The sequence below is a fragment of the Pristiophorus japonicus genome, chromosome 10 (assembly GCF_044704955.1).
Source record: "Pristiophorus japonicus isolate sPriJap1 chromosome 10, sPriJap1.hap1, whole genome shotgun sequence".
NCBI lineage: Eukaryota > Metazoa > Chordata > Chondrichthyes > Pristiophoridae > Pristiophorus > Pristiophorus japonicus.
This window is the reverse complement of record NC_091986.1, coordinates 177368059-177387346: the sequence shown is the minus strand read 5'-3', so window position 1 is coordinate 177387346 and position 19288 is coordinate 177368059. Positions and strand designations below refer to the sequence as shown.

Here is a 19288-nt window from a genome sequence, read left to right as displayed (position 1 = left end):
GCACTTCAGTATTCTGCACTACCTGCTCTGGCCCTGCCCCTTATATTAACCGTCGATAAAACAGTATTATTGCTGACCAGAATCGTTATCTTATACAAATTAAACAACTTTGATTAACTGGTCTGTTCACGAATCGGGCGTTGATGTGATGAGCCGGCCAAGATGCGCGTATTTGCAATCCGTTAACAGTTTCTCTGGGGAGAATTAAACGAGTGTGTGACTGGTGTGAAGGATGAATTTAAATGAGGGACGGGCCAATGCAAATCACAGTTAACAGCAGAAACCGGCAGCTGCAGCCCCGTCTCTTCCCCCTTTCTAACATACACACACAGACAGACAGAATAGACACTGAGAGGTCCGGAGACACAACAAAGGCATTCAGTATCTCTCCCTCTGTCTCTTTCATCCACACCAAATAAAAATATTAGGAAGAAAATCTCCTGGAAATAAAAGCGTCTCGGGATCCACGTTCACCTCCAGATATTGGTATGTATTATATTACGTTTCGTGCAATCTAATCCACTTGGAGCACTGGGTGTAAACAGGACCAAATAATACCATCAAAGGTGCATTGCTCAATAAATAATTTTCTAATTTTCGATTTTGAGATGAACGTTAAATGTTTCCATATTTGATGCTGACAGGGCTGAACTGAGTTGCGTGCGGGTTTTTAATAGAGATTTCCCTTTGTTGTAAACCAATCCTCGGTTTCGTGGACTAGAGATAAGTTCTAAAGCGAAATGTATTTGTCTTTTAAAAAAAAACAATTCTAGATCAACTCGATATGGATAGAGATTTAGAGTTTGAACATTTTGATGAACGAGACAAGGGAATGAGATACGGCAGGGCGTCCCGGCTGAACGGCTTACCCAGCCCCACACACAGCGCTCACTGCAGCTTCTACCGGACCCGCACCCTGCAGACTCTCAGCTCGGAGAAAAAAGCCAAGAAAGTGCGTTTTTACCGCAACGGGGACCGCTACTTTAAGGGCATCGTGTATGCGGTGTCCCAGGACCGCTTCCGCTCCTTCGAGGCGCTGCTGGCCGACCTGACCCGGACTCTCTCCGATAACGTCAATCTGCCCCAGGGAGTCAGGGTCCTCTACAGCATTGATGGCTTCAAGAAAATCACCAGTCTGGAAGAGCTAGTGGCAGGTGTGTATTGAAATCAAAACCAAACAACAACAAAAATTGGACAGTTAGTGTGTTTAGCACTTCAGTGCTTGGCCACACTGGGTTGCAGAGCAGAATCTGTAAGCAGCTGCTGAGCAGGTGGACATTTCAGGGTAGGATCTACCGCACCCCTTCAAACAAAAAAAGGCAAAAATCTCCCAATAAAAACATTAACAAAAATATAACCGTTCCTTGTGACTCCTTAAACTGATGTGATTTGAAGTAGTAAAACGTCCCAATGAAAAAAAACACCAAAATAAGATTTGTTTCACTTTTTGAATTGGACCAACATTTAATGGACCTTTTCTATAAACCATTCTTGGGGAAGAGTTAAAAACGCCGAGCTTTACAGTATGAACATGAAATGGTTTACAATTCACATTCCTATATTTGTTCAGCACAGGGGCGTTTCTTATTTGTTGGCCTCCTCCCTCCCAAAAAAACCTCTCTGAGCTGGATGAAGAAGTCAGTGGAAACCCCATCATCCCCACAAACTACCTTTTGTTATAATTAAGGAAATTAATGATTTCTAAATCTTCGTAGCTAGATTTATTCATTATTTCGAGTTAATCGCAGAAAATTGCTGCCTGAATAATCAGGGGAAAATTTTAACCTCCCCAATTGATGTTACGTTATAACAGTCATGTTAGAACATTGTCATTTTGACAATGTTTAAAAGACAGAAAACATAAAAAACAAATCAGAAAACAGGACAGGGGCCATTTCAGTATGCTCCTTTTAAACTGCGGTGATTATAACTAAATTAAAATGCAACATATGCAATCTGTCGGCGATGTGATTTGCACAGCTTCCAGTGGTAGCAATTAAATATATATTTGATTCTATAGAACGGTTATTTGGTAAATAAAAGTAAGACTATATAGGAGAGACAGGGATGTACAGAATATCTGCAATGACACACAAAGAGGATAGCTGGGTGGAGTCAGCCTGCTTCCCCTAGTCCTTTTGAAAGATGTTTCTGCCCACAATTTTCACTTGTTATTGTGATGAACTAAATTCACCAAATTGAAAACATATTTGCAGTGAATTAGAAGGTTAATTGCTGGTGCCATTCATTATATTAGGAGAGATGTACAACCCACAAGCGATTGCTCTGCTCGTGGCGTCTGTCACCCACGCATGCGCCACATCCCCATGCTCCTGGTTTGCTTTGCTAAAGATTTATATTTCACTGAATTCATTTTAAGTAAATCATCTGTCAAGCTATTTTTTTAAATGATAGACTTTCGCCATTTTGAATAATTTGCATTCAATTTCTAATGATGATGGATGCACTTCAGTGGTTAGAATTGAAAGGGCCTTAACGGTTTATGTAAAATACTTATAAAAGATTCATTTTTGGAAATGGCTATTTCCTTTTATTTAGATCTGTAAAAGCGTAATACATATCTATTTATAGTGCTGCATAGAATAACTGTTCAAACCTACATGCAGAGGATCCCTCTCTTTGCCTCACCTTTAACCCGGACTCAGAATACGAGCACACTTGGGGATGTGGTTGCCATTGGCGACTGTTGGTGCTGAGCTGCGGTAAATGTGATTTAGTAGCGAGAGCTTATCGATGAAGAAATATCTATCACAAACCGAGAGCTGACGCTCCCGCCCTGTAGTGATCAGAAAGTGTGTGTGTCAAATAATTCCCGACACAACACAAGTGGCCAAGGGCATGCGTGCCATTTTGGGGTTAGTTGGGGCTTCAGTTCTGCCCTCCCCAGGCAAATGCAAAATGAAGATTTTTGTTGTTGTTGAGATGTCATTTAAAAAAAAATTGTCGAATAATCAATCCACTGAGTTGTGGTCAATCTGGAGAACACGTGCTTTACTGAGGAGCATTGTAGGACAAGTCTTCTGATAGTTGACAGAACATAAATATGAATGAGCAAGACATTTGCCCAATTTATCATTCACCTGCCCAATTTAATTAATTCAACATTCTATTGGTTTTGTTGATTGATGCCTTGCAGTGGTTGGACATTGAGTCTACTGAGACTACTAGTCTCTTAACTTCATCCCTATCTGTTTCAATACCATTCATCACTATTTTCTATCTGATGCATAGTACTAAATACGTTTCATTTGCCATTGCTCTTCCCATATACTTATCTTGTCTAACACAGTTTGTAATTTCTGAGCTCCGATTTCACTGCCTGTTCTTGTTTAATATCTGCAGAATGACCAATTTGCTTTGGGTTTTTGATTCCAAGTTATAGATATAAAGTAGACACATCAAGCCCTGGAGTATCCCATATAGTCCTAACCCCCACCCCAACAGTACTCCTCTAACTATGACCATTCTTTCTACCCCTCAGTCAATTTCTTATCCATTCTCCAGCTTTATCCTTAATTCCCAAAACTTTAACAGTCTTCAATGTGGAAATTTGTCCATGCCTTTCCTTCAAGTAGTTTTGAAATAAAAGTATTCCTGCGTTAGAAGCAACATTTGAGAGGAACGACATAAACAACTATTCAAGTAAGGATATGTACTTGTTAAAATTCTCATTGAAATTATGGGAAAGGATGGAAAAGCTGAGTATTATACATTTTCCAACATAATAAAGTCCTGGTTGCTAATGTCCCTAAATTGAGGTATTAGTGTTACTATTTACAAAGGACATTGCCAGATCAGCTAAACGTGGTCAAATATATAACATCTTGTGATATTTGTGGATTTTTATAATTTGGGGTGAATATTTATACTATGCTTTAAAAGAAAAAGTTAATATCCTCAATTCATTAACAAAGACTTATCTTCACATAACTGCAGTTTAGATACTTCATTTTGATCCAAACATATAGACCTTGATTTATACAGGGGGGCAGGAAATGTGTGCGGGAGCGGGTGGCGAATGCAGTACCATGCACAGGAAGTTGGTTAAAGGTCAGGAAACCAAGTAGTACTAAATGGATGCTTTTGTAAACCCAGAGGTCAGTTTTGGGACTATTAATCTTCTTAAATGATTTAGACCTGTGCGTAGTGGGCACAATACTAATGACAAGATTTGGCACTAGGATTAACTGTGAAGAGGACTGTATGCGACTTCAGTGAGATGTAGATAAGTTAGTAGACTGGGCAGACTGATCAAATTTATTGTAGAGAAATATGAGTTGATATATAATTGGGAGGAGGAATAAGGAGGACATATATACTATATGAGAACATATTTTAAAAGGAGCAAAGAGGTTCAGATAAAAGAGTGGGGAGGGGAAATTTGACTTCTACATAAAACGGACAAGCAGTCAGTGGAGCTGGTATTGGGACCACGCAACCATTTTAGATACCCTTTGTGTGAAGAAGTGCTTTCAGACATCACCTCTGAACAGTCTAGCTCTAATTTTAAGGTTATGTCCCCTTGATCTGAACTCCCCTACCAGAGGAAATCATTTATTTCTATCTACACTATCAACTCCTTTTGATTATCTTAAACATCTCAATTAGATCATCCCTTCATCTTCTATATTCAAGACAATGCAAGAGGAGTCTATGCAACCTGTCTTCATAATTTAACCCTTTTAGCCCTGGTATCATTCTGGTGAATCTGCGCTGCACCATCTCCCAGGCTAATATATCCTTTCTGAGGTGCGATGCCCAGAATTGAACACAGTACTCCAGGTGGGGTCTAACCAGAGCTCTCTACAGCTGTAACATAACTTCCACCCCTTTGTATTCTAGCCCTCTTGAGATAATGGCCAACTTTCTGTTAGCCTTTTTAATTATTTTTGTACCAGTCCACTATTTTTTAGTGATTTCTGTACGTGGACCCCTAAATCTCTTTGCTAATCCACAGTTCCCAGCTTCTAACCTTTTAGAAAATACTCTGATTGATTGATTTATCTTTCTTGGATCCAAAGTGGAAGACCTCACATTTTCCTACATTGAACTCCATCTGCCACAGTTTTATCCACTCAGTTAATCTGATCAATATGGCTTTGCAACTTTCTGTTCTCATCTATACTATTTACTGTGCCACCTAACTTAGTGTCATCAGCAAACTTAGATATGTGACTCTCTATTCCTTCATCCAAGTAATTTATCAATATAGTGAAAAACTAAGGCACAGTATCTATCTTTGGGGGACACCACTCGTCATATCTTGCCAATTTTGAGTACATACCCATTATCCCTACTCTCTGTTTCCTACTTTCTAACCAATTCTGTATCCAAGACAATAGATTGCCTCCAATTCCATGCACTCTCATTTTTGTTAGCAGTCTCTTATGTCATCATCATCATCATCATCATCATCATAAGCAGTCCCTCGGAATCGAGGAAGACTTGCTTCCACTCTTAAAATTAGTCCTTAGGTGGCTGAACAGTCCAATATGAGAGCCACAGTTCCTGCCACAGGTGGAACAGACAGTCATTAAGGGAGGGTGGGACAGGTTTGTTGTGCGTTCCTTCCGCTGCCTGCGCTTGTTTTCTGCATGCACTCGGCGATGAGACTCGAGGTGTTCAGCACTCTCCCAGATGCACTTCCTCCACTCAGGACAGTCTTTGGCCAAGGACTCCCAGGTGTCGGTGGGGATGCCGCACTTTAGCAGGGAGGCTTTGACCACCCCAACCTCTGTCGTCGAGCTACAGTATGCGGACGACGCCTGTGTCTGCGCACATTCAGAGGCTGAACTCCAGGATATAGTCTCTTATGTGGAACCTTGTTGAATGCCTTCTGGAAGTCACTCCCTTATCTGCCATGTTTGTTACCAACTCAAAAAGTTCAACTAGTTTCGGTTGACATGACTAACTCTTTACAAATCCATACTGGCTCTCTCGGATTAGCTCATATTTGTTCAAATGCTCTGAGCACTCTGTCCCTAACTTCCCCACAGCTGATGTCAGTATAATACTCCTATAATTTCCTAGTTTTTCTCTCCCACCCTTCTTAAATAATAGAGTGATATTGCAGATTTCCAATCCAAGGGGACAGTTCCTGAAGGAAGAGTGTTTTGGAACATAATGACTAAAGTATCAACAATTTTCTCACCACCTACTTTTAATCCCTGGGGTGAAAACCATTGGATCCTGGAGACTTGTCTAGCTTTAATCTCATCATAATTTTTTTTTACTTATATTGAATCTAGTCAGTTCCTCCCCTTGATTTATTTTTCATTTTCCTTGTATCTCTGGTATGAATATGCAACCTCCACTGTGAAGACTGATACAAAGTAGCTATTTAGTAAGATTATTGACTGATTCAGGCACATTGCTCATCTTGTTCAAGAACATATTGGCCCTGAATTCCCCGAGGGGAAATGCCTCCGATCTGCAAGTAAAATGTCTGCGTACTTGGTGGTCCAGGAGGTACAGAGACTCGCGGTCCTGGGCGCCTCCGGGTACCCGCAGGTAGAGGCCCACGTATCTCGGGCGCGTGCGGCTTGCAAGTGCCCCTGGGATCATGTGAGTCAGCCCAACGAATGAAACCAGGGATTCTCCATTCATGCTTATGGGGGTTCCATTTGTATGGAAACCCTATAAGTATGAATATGAATACCATCAAAAATGCATCAACATTCCAAATTTAAAAAAAAATGTACATATTTAAAATGACATTTAATTAAACATTTAAAACAAATTAAATTTTTTGAAAAATAAATTTACATGTTTTAACAGGGCTAAAAATAAACGTACCTTTATTGTACAGGGTTTTTAAAGTATAAATGATAAAATTTAAATTTTTACCAGGCGTAAGAATTTCACAGGCATTTGCTGGGCAGAAGTTGGGCAAATAGCCCAATGTTCCGCCCGCGGATGCCCTTTTCCCGGGAATACGTTGGATCGGTCAAGAAAATTATTGACAGATCACAAGTACCAGGTTTTCATGCATATGCTTCGCATGCGAAAACCCGGAACTTGTGCGGCCTTTATGGGCGCATGCGCACCTTGTATGCATCCGTAGGGGCCACAAATTATGGCTCCTTGTTCCAGAACACTGTCCTGAATACCCTCAAGAAATTTGCTGCTTTGATGACGCTAGCTGCTCTGCTCCCAGTCAATGTGAAAGCTACTCCGGTCCGTAATTTGCGTTTTTAACAGACTTTTTACTTATAACATTCCTTAGTTTTTTTTTCTGGTATTTTTTATCAGTTATTTTGTTATTTCTGAACCTGAAGTATTTATATTATCTTTGACACTATTGATGATCTGGACTTCACTCTCATCCCTTTTTTTAATCTTTAGGCTATTTTTATTTCTACCTGAGTCCCAGCAGTACAGCTCCATCCTGTCCCAGTGCTGGTGCCAGTGTCCTACGAAATGAAACCCCTCTTTCCCATGAATTGTCATGATGGGGTTTGAACCAGTACCAGTTCCAGTAGTAGAACCATTAAACTATAAGATATCCATGTGGATTTCAGCTAAGGACATATCTGGATGCCGTCCAAAGTCTAGGCTCACGCATGAAGAATCATTACTTGGGTGAGCTTTGAAGGACTACCAATGTCCATGCAATTATGCCCCAGCATGATTCCTTCACGATAGGAGGAATGCAAACTTTGAGAAAAAGAGAGAAATAGAATCTTGAAGTTTAAGGGTTAATTAATATTACTCAGCGTACACTTTACAATTTATAATAAAAACTACATTTTATTTCAATATAAAAATGCGATCACTACAAATAATGTAACTTGTATCCCATATTGTCTGCCTGTATTAAATTGAATCATTGTAATTCCATAGGGGAAAGTTATGTCTGTGCATCTGTTGAATCATTTCGGAAAGTGGACTACACAAAGAATGTAAACCCTAACTGGTCAGTGAATGTCAAGGCAACTGCAGCTGGACGTACACCAACATCTATCAGTGGTGCTAAAGCAGGTCCTATTGAGACGAAAGAGGGCAAAGACTTCATTCGACCCAAGCTGGTGACCATCATCAGGAGTGGTGTGAAGCCACGGAAAGCTGTTAGGATTCTGCTCAATAAGAAGACCGCACATTCGTTTGACCAGGTTCTTACAGATATCACTGATGCCATCAAGTTGGATTCAGGTGCAGTTAAGCGTTTGTACACACTGGATGGGAAACAGGTATAGTGCTATTATTTCATATACTAATGCTTTTGAATGAAGACCTAAAATGTTAATACTTCAGTTAGGTTAAGTGATTAAATGGAAGGGGATTCAGGAAATGGGATGAAATTAAATGATATATGAGGATGACCCTTGTTATCTGCTTGTAAGTAAGAACAGCAAGCAAAATCAGATAATTGAATTTGTTTAAATTGTATGCATTTAGCAAACTAGTAAGATTGTAAAATTGTTTATCAATGTAGCTTTTATACAGTGGATTGTTTTTATTGTAATCAGCTTAAATAATTAGCAAATTTTTCACCTGTGGAGAATCAGACTTCTCTTTCACCATCATTTGTGATTATGTAGAAGCTTCCTGTATGGCCCAGCATTTTTTTTTTGAGGCATTATCTTTGAATGTTGCGATTTTTGGTTACTATTGAAAATTATTTTCTGATTGTGCTAAAACTTTGGACTAGTTGTTTCTGATTTGTGTGTTTCACTGTCAAACAGGTGTACATGTTTAATTGTTTAGACTCAAAAATAAATATAGGAGTGCAATAAGAAGCATAGATCAGTGTTATCTGGAGCAAAGTTCCAGATTCATCAATAGGGTGATAATATTATGTAAGAGAGAAGATTTAAATGCCTTCAAAGATAACCCTTAATGTATTTCACTTAACAAAGTAACAGTGAAGATTAACGAAGTCGTAAAAGTAATACCAGCTCACAACATGTATAGGAAGTAGGTTGTGTAGTTATACTACTAATGTCTGCTTGTAAAGATTTGCTGAAATTGGTTTTGGACAAATAGGCTATAATTATTTAAAAATATTACAGTTACAATAGGAATGAGTTAACCTGTCCATTGATTATATTAAAAGTAAGAAACTATGATTCTATTGTTGGTAGTGAAGTTAATACTGTTAACACATCCAGCAGCAGCTCTTCCAGTATCCCACTAAGGAAAAATAGAGCTTTTCAGAGTTAATATCTTACACGGGATAAATTACATTTGGGAAATGATTGCATTATCAGTCCAGTGATATTTAAAAATCAGACCACATTCTTAAGGTATTTTTCTGAAAACATACATTTTCAACAGTGTGCTTAACTCTTATATCAATCTTCAATGATCGGGAAATGTGAACTTCCAATCCCCCGCAAATATTTTAAGCACAGAAATTGCGGCCACATCTACTGCAGCTGCATCTACTTTCCTTGGGGGCGCGGAGGGTGCGGGAGGGGAGGGGAGGGGAGGGGAGTCCCCTGCTTAGCTGAAGATGAACAAATATATAAGGTTGAAGATTACCACTATATATGTGTAAATATCCATAGAAAAGGAACTAAGTTCTAAAATAAAACATATACCATAATTTTGTAATTTAAAGCAGCATGGAGTTTTACATTCATCACACTGGTAATGGTCAGATCGCAATATTTGGCTGGTATTGTTGGGTCTTCTGATTGCATTGTAGGTGGAATAATGTGCAGCTAACAAATTTCATCGGATAGGTTATTATCTGAATCTTGAGAAAGTTATGCCTATTTGTTATAGTAGATCTCTTCCAAAATGCAAATAGTGGAGGAAATATATCAGACTATTTTATTACTTGTATTTCAAAAGGTCCCCATGGAAATTGTTATCAGTTAAATATTCCAGAAAATTATGATTAATAGAGATGTTTTGCATCTTAAGAAATAAATAGAAAAAAGCCATTTTATTCATCTTTTACCCATGTTCTTGATCATGTCCATGGTTGAATCTTATACGCCCTTGATACTATATTTGAAAATACAGTGTTCTGATTAGTTGAAGGATGTATGTTTGCATTTGATTGAACATTGTTTGCCCTAGTTAAGGGTATCCTCCTGAGGTACCATAACCAGTAGTGCCGACTAGTCTACTTTCTTCAGCATGTTTGCAGCAATGGCAAGTTACCTTTGTTTAAGAAGATTTAGTAATTTCAGAAAGGTACAAAGCACCAGAAAACACAAAGTAATGGTTCAAACATTAATTAAAACTGTGATTGAATAATAGTTGTGGACCATTAGCTGAACTGGACAAAGGAGTTGAGCTCAGCAAGGCAATTGAACAACACAAGTTGTTGTTTCTTCCTTCAGGTTGACCTGCCTATCCTCAATTCCCCCGAACACTCATGCACAAACAATCATCTATCTTAAATTAATAGTTATATTTGAGAACAGAAATAAGTTAATGCCGCAGTTTTTTTTAAATAAAGGGAATTAGGTTCATGTTCATTTTAAATAATGTTTATATTGTACAATTAAAAATCAAATGATAAATTAGTAAAGCAATTGAATTTGGACAGATTACTGTTGTGTATAAAAATGAATGAAGTACTTCTTAAATTAATTAAACCACAAGAAAATAATATCCAGTGCTAGAATTTATAATAAGTGAGATGCAGGACAGGGAATAATAAACATCTTTCGTAAGTGAACATTTTTGCTAACCCCACAGACATAACCTGTGGAGGTTATGAGATTTTGTGATATACCTACCTCAAGGGGACACTGACAGAAACAGTGTCCCATATCCTGTGCTATTTTGATAAGCACACAGTATCAGTGTGCCAAAACATTCTACATATCAAATTTTATTGTGTTGTAGGTCACAGTATGAATGGAATTCAATGCTTTATTTTACAAAGAATATATAATTTCTTTTTGTAAAGCAACAAATATAAAATGCTAATGTGTTCATATGTTTGAAGTATTGGCTAATGAAAACATAATGAGATCATTTCTTTTTAGATCTTGCCAGTACATAAACATTTGGGTTTCCTATAGATTTATTTTGTTTGCATCATCTAAATGAGTATTGTCATGTATGTAACCTTCATGTAACAACACTGCAATACTGTATATACTTGAGAAATGCACTCATTGACCACAGGGAGTGAACTTGTGGGAGACACTCCTCACCTGGTCATCCAGGTATATAAAGGGAGGTCCCACGCAGGGTCATCACCTCTTGGTCCTGTGAATAAAGGTGCAGGTAACAGAGTGGCCTTGTCCATAGAATGTGCCTCGTGTAGATTTGTGGTATTGTGTAAGGACCTTACAGTGGCGACGAGAAACGAGAATCAATGACCCACGAGAATGGCCACCGGTAGCACAGAGGAACGGTACTGTGTTGGTGAGGACTGGGACGATTTCATTGAGAGGCTTCAGCAGAGCTTTGTCACGAAGGACTGGCTGGGAGATGCAGCGGCCGACAAGCGAAGGGCTCATCTATTGACCAGTTGTGGATCTAAAACTTACGCGCTCATGAAAGACTTGCTAGCGCCCGAGAAGCCGGCAGACAAAACCTTTCAAGAGCTCAGCAAACTAACAGTGAGCACCTCAAACCGGCGAGCAGCATACACATGGCTCGACACAGATTTTATACCCACGGACGTCGGGAAGGACAGAGCATACCGGACTTTGTTGCGGACCTCCGGCGCTTGGCTAGCCTCTAAGTTCACAGACGCCTGCAGGGGAGAGATGCTAAGGGATTTCTTTATTGAGGGCATTGGTCATGCCGGGATTTTCAGAAAGTTAATCGAGACCAAGGACTTGACCTTGGAAGTGGCAGCGTTGCTGGCTCAGACTTTTATGGCGGGGAAGGAGGAAACCAAGATAATATACGCGCGCAACCCTGACTCCAACGTGGCAATGGATCAGGGAGTCAATATCATAAACACGACTCAGAGCCCAGAAGGCAGGCAAGGGCAGTTCGACACACCCCAGACAGCAATAGACCCAAGAACAGGTTTTCAACACAGACAATGGCAGGCTGAACGGACATTTACGCCATCCCAGTGGACAATGCGTTCCGGAATGGGGCCATTGACACCCACTAACAAGGTGCTCAAGAGCAGTCATAGGGACAATCAGCGAGGAATGCCTGGTAACAGCTCTTTTGTTCACAGCAATGGGAATCTCAGTTCATGTTGGAGGTGTGGGGGCAGACATGCTGCTAGGACTTGCAGGTTTCAACAGTTCGTCTGCAGAAATTGTAACCTCAGTGGCCATTTAGCCAGAATGTGCAGGAAGTCTGCGACCAGGCTAATTTACGAGAGGGATGGACCAGAAGAGGGGTCTGCGAGGCAGGATGACGCGTGGGGCAAATCAATGGACGCTGAAGTTCAGCAGGTTCATGTGGCAAACATTCACAGCTCATATACCAAAACGCCACCTATGATGATGAAGGTCCTATTAAATGGCATCCCGGTACGCATGGAGCTGGACACGGGGGCCAGCCAGTCACTCATGAGCGTTCAGCAATTCGAAAAGCTATGGCCACTCAAAGCCAGCAGACCCAAACTAGAACGCATTGAGACTCAATTACGGACGTACACCAAAGAAATCATTCCAATGCTAGGCAATGCAACGTTAGCTGTCACACACAATGGATCAGTGAACCGGCTGCCACTCTGGATTGTCCCGGGCAATGGTCCCGCACTGTTGGGGAGGAGCTGGTTAGCTGAGATGAACTGGAAATGGGGGATGTGCACGCAGTGTCATCTGTGGAGCGAAGTTCATGCTCACAGGTCCTACAGCAATTTGAGTCGCTATTCCAACCTGGCGTCGGGACGTGCAAAGATACCAAAGTGGTGATTCGCATCACCCCGGACGCCAGATCAGTGCACCACAAAGCCAGAGCTGTGCCGTATGTGATGCGGGAGAAAATTGAAAGCGAATTGGACAGTTTGCTGAGAGAGGGCATCATCTCTCCCGTTGAATTCAGCGACTGGGCGAGCCCCATTGTTCCCGTCCTAAAAGCGGATGGCTCGGTCAGGATCTGTGGTGACTACAAGGCCACTATCAACCGGGTGTCCCAACAAGACCAATACCTGCTTCCGAGAGCGGAGGATCTTTTTGCCACGCTGGCAGGCGGCAAGCTGTTCACCAAGTTGGACCTCACTTCAGCCTACATGACCCAAGAACTGGCCGACGAATCCAAACTACTGACCACAATCACCACACACAAGGGACTGTTTGTTTACAACAGGTGCCCGTTTGGCATTCGATCAGCAGCCGCGATCTTTCAAAGAAACATGGAAAGCCTGCTCAAATCCATTCCTGGAACGATCGTATTCCAGGATGATATCCTCATCACGGGTCGGGACACTGAGGAACACCTCCACAACCTGGAAGAGGTGCTACGCCGATTGGACCAGGTAGGCCTGTGACTCAAGAAACCCAAGTGTGTGTTTTTGGCTCCCGAAGTCGCGTTTCTGGGCAGGAGGGTTGCTGTAGACTGGATTCGGCCTACCGAATCCAAAACAGAGGCGATTCGACGAGCGCCCAGGCCCTGCAACACATCGGAGTTGCGTTCATTTCTGGGACCCTTGAACTATTTTGGAAACTTTCTGCCGAACTTAAGCACATTGTTGGAGCCGCTACACGTGCTCCAGTGTAAGGGTTGCGATTGGTTTTGGGGGGACTGCCAAGAACGGGCTTTCAATCGGGCGCGTAACCTACTCTGTTCAAATAAGTTGTTGACCCTGTACAACCCCTGTAAGAAATTGGTTCTGACATGTGATGCATCGTCCTATGGGGTTGGGTGCATGTTGCAGCAGTACAATGCTGAGGGGCAACTCCAACCTGTGGCTTATGCCTCCAGGTCGCGCCCTCAAGCAGAACGTGGATATGGGATGGTTGAGAAGGAAGCACTCGCATGTGTCTATGGGGTGAAAAAGATGCACCAGTACCTTTTTGGCAGGTTCGAATTAGAAACGGACCACAAGCCGTTAACATCCCTGTTGTCAGACAGCAAGGCTGTCAATGCCAATGCATCAGCTCGCATACAGCGATGGGCTCTCACGCTGGCTGCGTATGACTACACCATCCGGCACCGGCCAGGCGCTGAAAATTGCACTGACGCGCTCAGCAGGCTTCCACTGGCCACCACTGAGGGGGCAGCGGAGCAAAGCGTTGAGATGGTCATGGCTGTTGATGCCTTTGACAGCGCAGGCTCCCCCATCACAGCCCGCCAGATCAAAATCTGGACCAACAGAGATCCCCTCTTAGCTTTGATTAAGAAATGTGCCCTGACTGGGGATTGGGCGCCCGCACACGGAGCATGCCCTGAGGAAGTCAGACCGTTTCACAGGTGGATGGATGAGCTCGAGCTCTCCATCCAAGCCGACTGCCTACTATGGGGCAGCTAGGTAGTCATGCATCAGATGGGCAGGGAAGCTTTCATCAGGGAACACCACAGCGAGCACCTAGGCATCATGCTGATGAAGGCCATTGCCCGGTCACATGTTTGGTGGCCGGGAATTGATTCAGACCTGGAACACTGTGTTCGCAGGTGCACGACGTGTGCTCAGCTGGCAAATGCCCCCAGAGAGGCTGCGCTCAGCCCGTGGCCCTGGCCCACCAGGCCATGGTCACGCATTCACGTAGACTACGCGGGTCCGTTCATGGGAAAATGTTTCTCATCGTGGTTGATGCGTACTCGAAATGGATCGAGTGCATCCATTTTGAATTCGTGCATGACATCCACCACTGTGGAGAGTCTACATGCCGTCTTTGCGACCCACGGTTTGCCGGACATCCTTGTTAGCGATAATGGCCTATGTTTCACAAGCTACGAATTCCGGGAGTTCATGTCGGGTAATGGCATCAACCATGTCAGGACAGTACCGTTCAAGCCGGCTTCCAATGGCCAGGCGGAATGTGCAGTCCAAATCATAAAATAAGGCATGCTCAGGATTCAAGGTCCCTCCCTTCAATGCTGCCTATCGCGCCTCCTGCTGGCCTATAGGTCCCGACCGCACTCGCTCACTCACGGGGGTTCCGCCCGCGGAGCTCCTTATGAAACGTACACTCAAAACTTGGCTGTCCCTCATTCATCCTGTCTTGTCCGACATTGTTGAAGGCAAGTGCCAGTCCCAAAATGAATACCATGACCGTAATTCAACGGGGAGATGTATAGAAATCGGTTTCCCCGTATTTTTTCTCAATCATGCTTTGGGGCCCAAATGGCTTGAAGGTACTGTAATAGACAAAGAGGGGAATAGGGTCATCGTGACTAAACTTAACAATGGGCAGATATGCCGCAAGCATCTGGACCAAGTTTTTAAAAAAAAAAGGTTCAGCATGGACTCTGAGGAACCTGAGGAAGATCATGAGATGGTATTCACACCACCGCCAGTGAACGAGCAACAAGAACATTCAGCAGCATGCACAGTCCCTGCAGTCAGCCCGGACAGGACGGAATCACCACAAGTGACAGAGACGCATACCAAGGCTCAACAGCCAGAGCCCCAACTGTGGCGCTCCACGAGGGAGCGCAGACCACCCGAAAGACTTAACCTGTGATCCCAATAAGACATTGGGGGGGGCAGGGGGGGGGTGGGTGATGTCATGTATGTAACCTTCATGTAACAACACTGCAATACTGTATATACTTGAGAAATGCACACATTGACTACAGTGGGTGAACTTGTGGGAGACACTCCTTACCTGGTCATCCAGGTATATAAAGGGAGATCCCACACAGGGTCATCACTTCTTGGTCCCCTGTGAATAAAGGTGCAGGTCACAGAGTGACCTTGTCCATAGAATGTGCCTCGTGTAGATTTGTGGTATTCTGTAAAGACTTTACAAGTATTCACCCATGAGAGTAATATCAATCCTGTTATGGTGAAGCGATTCGGCATATGCACAGAATACAGATATAGGGCCCAAGTTTCGAACCGCGCCTAGAACGGCGCAGTCCCGACCTGGACGTCCGTTTTTCGCGCCACAAAGCGCGCCTAAAAAAACCCTCCGTATTCTCCACCTCCCTGCAGGTCCTCTGGCCCTCGGCGCAGTGCAGCAGCAGCTGTAGGGGGCGGAGCTAGGACCCTGCGCCGAAAACAGTGCCGGGAGCACTGCACATGCGCTACAGTGGGCACGCAAGTGCAGTAGCTCCAGGCGCCCGAAACTGTGTGGGAGGGGCCCGAAGCACGCAGCCCCGAGCCCTGGCTCAATGGCCTTACTGGGGCTGCGTGAATAAGACTCCTCCCAAGGCCAGCTCCTGCTTCCTCCCGACCCGACTCGACTCCCGCTTCCCGCCCCCGGACCGGACCCGACACCCGCTCCGCCCCCCCCCCCCCCCGCCTCTGGACTGGATCCGACCTGACCTCCCTCCCCCCGACCTGACCTCCCTTTCCCTCCCTCCCTCCCTCCCTCCCTCCCCCCAACCCAAACCGACCTCCCTCCCACCACCCCACCAACCCGACCCAACGCCACCGACCTGTAAATCTGGTGCTGGGGACGGGCCCGGCCCGAAGTCTCGGGCTCGGCCCGTTCAGCCTCCCTTCCCCTTCTCCTTCCCCCCCCCCACCCCCCCCAATCTCATTCCCCCCCAATCTCCTTCCCCCCTCCCCGATCTCCTTCTCCCCTTCCCCCCCCAATCTCCTTCTCTCCCCCCCCCCCAATCTCCTTCTCCCACCCCCCCCATCTCCTTCTTCCCCCCAATCTCCTTCTTCCCCCCCAATCTCCTTCCTCCACCCCCAATCTCCTTCTCCACCCCCAATCTCCTTCTCCACCCCCAATCTCCTTCTCCCACCCCCAATCTCCTCCCCCACCCCAATCTCCTTCTTCCCCCCCCAATCTCCTTCTCCCTCCCCCCCCAATCTCCTTCTCCCCCCCCCAATCTCCTTCTCCCCCCCCCCAATCTCCTTCTCCCCCCCCCCCCAATCTCCTTCTCCCCCCCCCCCAATCTCCTTCTCCCCCCCCCCCAATCTCCTTCTCCCCCCCCCCCAATCTCCTTCTCCCCCCCCCCAATCTCCTTCTCCCCCCCCAATCTCCTTCTCCCCCTTCTCCCCTTTATCCCCTTCTTCCCCCCCCGCCCCAATCTCCTTCTCTCCCCCACAATCTCCTTCTCCCCCCCCCAATCTCCTTCTTCCCCCCCCAATCTCCTTCTTCCCCCCCCAATCTCCTTCTTCCCCCCCCAATCTCCTTCTTCCCCCCCCAATCTCCTTCTTCCCCCCCCAATCTCCTTCTTCCCCCCCCAATCTCCTTCTTCCCCCCCCAATCTCCTTCTTCCCCCCCCAATCTCCTTCTTTCCCCCCCCAATCTCCTTCTTCCCCCCCCAATCTCCTTCTTCCCCCCCCAATCTCCTTCTTCCCCCCCCCAATCTCCTTCTTCCCCCCCCAATCTCCTTCTTCCCCCCCCAATCTCCTTCTTCCCCCCCCAATCTCCTTCTTCCCCCCCCAATCTCCTTCTTCCCCCCCCAATCTCCTTCTTCCCCCCCAATCTCCTTCTTCCCCCCCCAATCTCCTTCTTCCCCCCCCCAATCTCCTTCTTCCCCCCCCAATCTCCTTCTTCCCCCCCCAATCTCCTTCTTCCCCCCCCCCCCAATCTCCTTCTTCCCCCCCCCAATCTCCTTCTTCCCCCCCCAATCTCCTTCTTCCCCCCCCAATCTCCTTCTTCCCCCCCCCAATCTCCTTCTTCCCCCCCAATCTCCTTCTTCCCCCCCAATCTCCTTCTTCCCCCCCCAATCTCCTTCTTCCCCCCCCAATCTCCTTCTTCCCCCCCCAATCTCCTTCTTCCCCCCCCAATCTCCTTCCTCCCCCCCCAATCTCCTTCTCCACCCCTAATCTCCTTCTCCACCCCCAATCTCCTTCTCCACCCCCAATCACCTTCTCCACCCCCAATCTCCTTCTCCACCCCCAATCTCCTTCTCCACCCCCAATCTCCTTCTTCCCCCCCAATCTCCTTCTTCCCTATCAATCTCCTTCTTCCCCCCCCAATCTCCTTCTTCCCCCCCCAATCTCCTTCTCCCCCCCCAATCTCCTTCTCCCCCCCCCCAATCTCCTTCTCCCCCCCCCCAATCTCCTTCTGCCCCCCCATCTCCTTCTCTCCCCCCCCCATCTCCTTCTCCCCCCCCAATCTCCTCCCCCCCCCCCCAATCTCCTTCTCCATCCCCCCAATCTCCTCCTCCATCCCCCCAATCTCCTTCCTCCATCCCCCCAATCTCCTTCTCCCCCCCCCCCCAATCTCCTTCTCCATCCCCCCAATCTCCTTCTCCATCCCCCCAATCTCCTTCTCCCCCCCAATCTCCTTCTCCCCCCCAATCCCTTCTCCCCCCCAATCTCCTTCTCCCCCCCAATCTCCTTCTCCCCCCCAATCTCCTTCTCCCCCCCAATCTCCTTCTCCCCCCCAATCTCCTTCTCCCCCCCAATCTCCTTCTCCCCCCCAATCTCCTTCTCCCCCCCCCAATCGCTCCTCCCCCCCATCTCTTCTCCTCCCCCCAATCTCCTTCTCCCCCCCCAATCTCCTTCTCCCCCCCAATCTCCTTCTCCCCCCCAATCTCCTTCTCCCCCCCCAATCTCCCCCATCTCCTTCCCCCCCAATCTCCTTCTCCCCCCCAATCTCCTTCTCCCCCCCAATCTCCTTCCCCCCCCCAATCTCCTTCCCCCCCCCAATCTCCTTCCCCCCCCCAATCTCCTTCCCCCCCCAATCTCCTTCCCCCCCCCAATCTCCTTCCCCCCCCCAATCTCCTTCCCCCCCCCAATCTCCTTCCCCCCCCCAATCTCCTTCCCCCCCCCAATCTCCTCCCCCCCAATCTCCTTCCCCCCCCCAATCTCCTTCCCCCCCCAATCTCCTTCCCCCCCCCAATCTCCTTCCCCCCCCAATCTCCTTCCCCCCCCCAATCTCCTTCCCCCCCCCAATCTCCTTCCCCCCCCCAATCTCCTTCCCCCCCCCCAATCTCCTTCCCCCCCCCCAATCTCCTTCCCCCCCCCAATCTCCTTCCCCCCCCCCAATCTCCTTCCCCCCCCCAATCCCTTCCCCCCCCCAATCTCCTTCCCCCCCCCAATCTCCTTCCCCCCCCCAATCTCCTTCCCCCCCCCAATCTCCTTCCCCCCCCCAATCTCCTTCCCCCCCCCCCAATCTCCTTCCCCCCCCCCCCAATCTCCTTCCCCCCCCCAATCTCCTTCCCCCCCCCCAATCTCCTTCCCCCCCCCAATCTCCTTCCCCCCCCCAATCTCCTTCCCCCCCCCAATCTCCTCCCCCCCCCAATCTCCTCCCCCCCCCCAATCTCCTTCTGCCCCCCCATCTCCTTCTCCCCCCCCCCAATCTCCTTCTCC

The 19288-nt window shown here is 46.2% G+C and overlaps 1 protein-coding gene across 4 annotated transcripts in view; it reads left to right on the top strand.

The window, feature by feature from the left end:
• Window positions 1–361: 361 nt before the first annotated feature.
• The window catches only part of dclk1a (doublecortin-like kinase 1a), a 448638-nt gene continuing 429711 nt past the window's right edge, over window positions 362–19288 (top strand). For 3 of the 4 annotated variants that reach the window (XM_070891561.1, XM_070891562.1, XM_070891565.1), the window contains exons 1-3: window positions 362–486; window positions 774–1154; window positions 7864–8210. In XM_070891561.1, coding sequence (XP_070747662.1) covers window positions 785–1154; window positions 7864–8210 — 717 coding nt within the window. In that variant the 5' untranslated portion in view covers window positions 362–486; window positions 774–784. Of the gene's footprint in view, window positions 487–773; window positions 1155–2667; window positions 2724–7863; window positions 8211–19288 lie in introns of those variants that run through there. The other variant, XM_070891563.1, reaches the window with a different exon arrangement.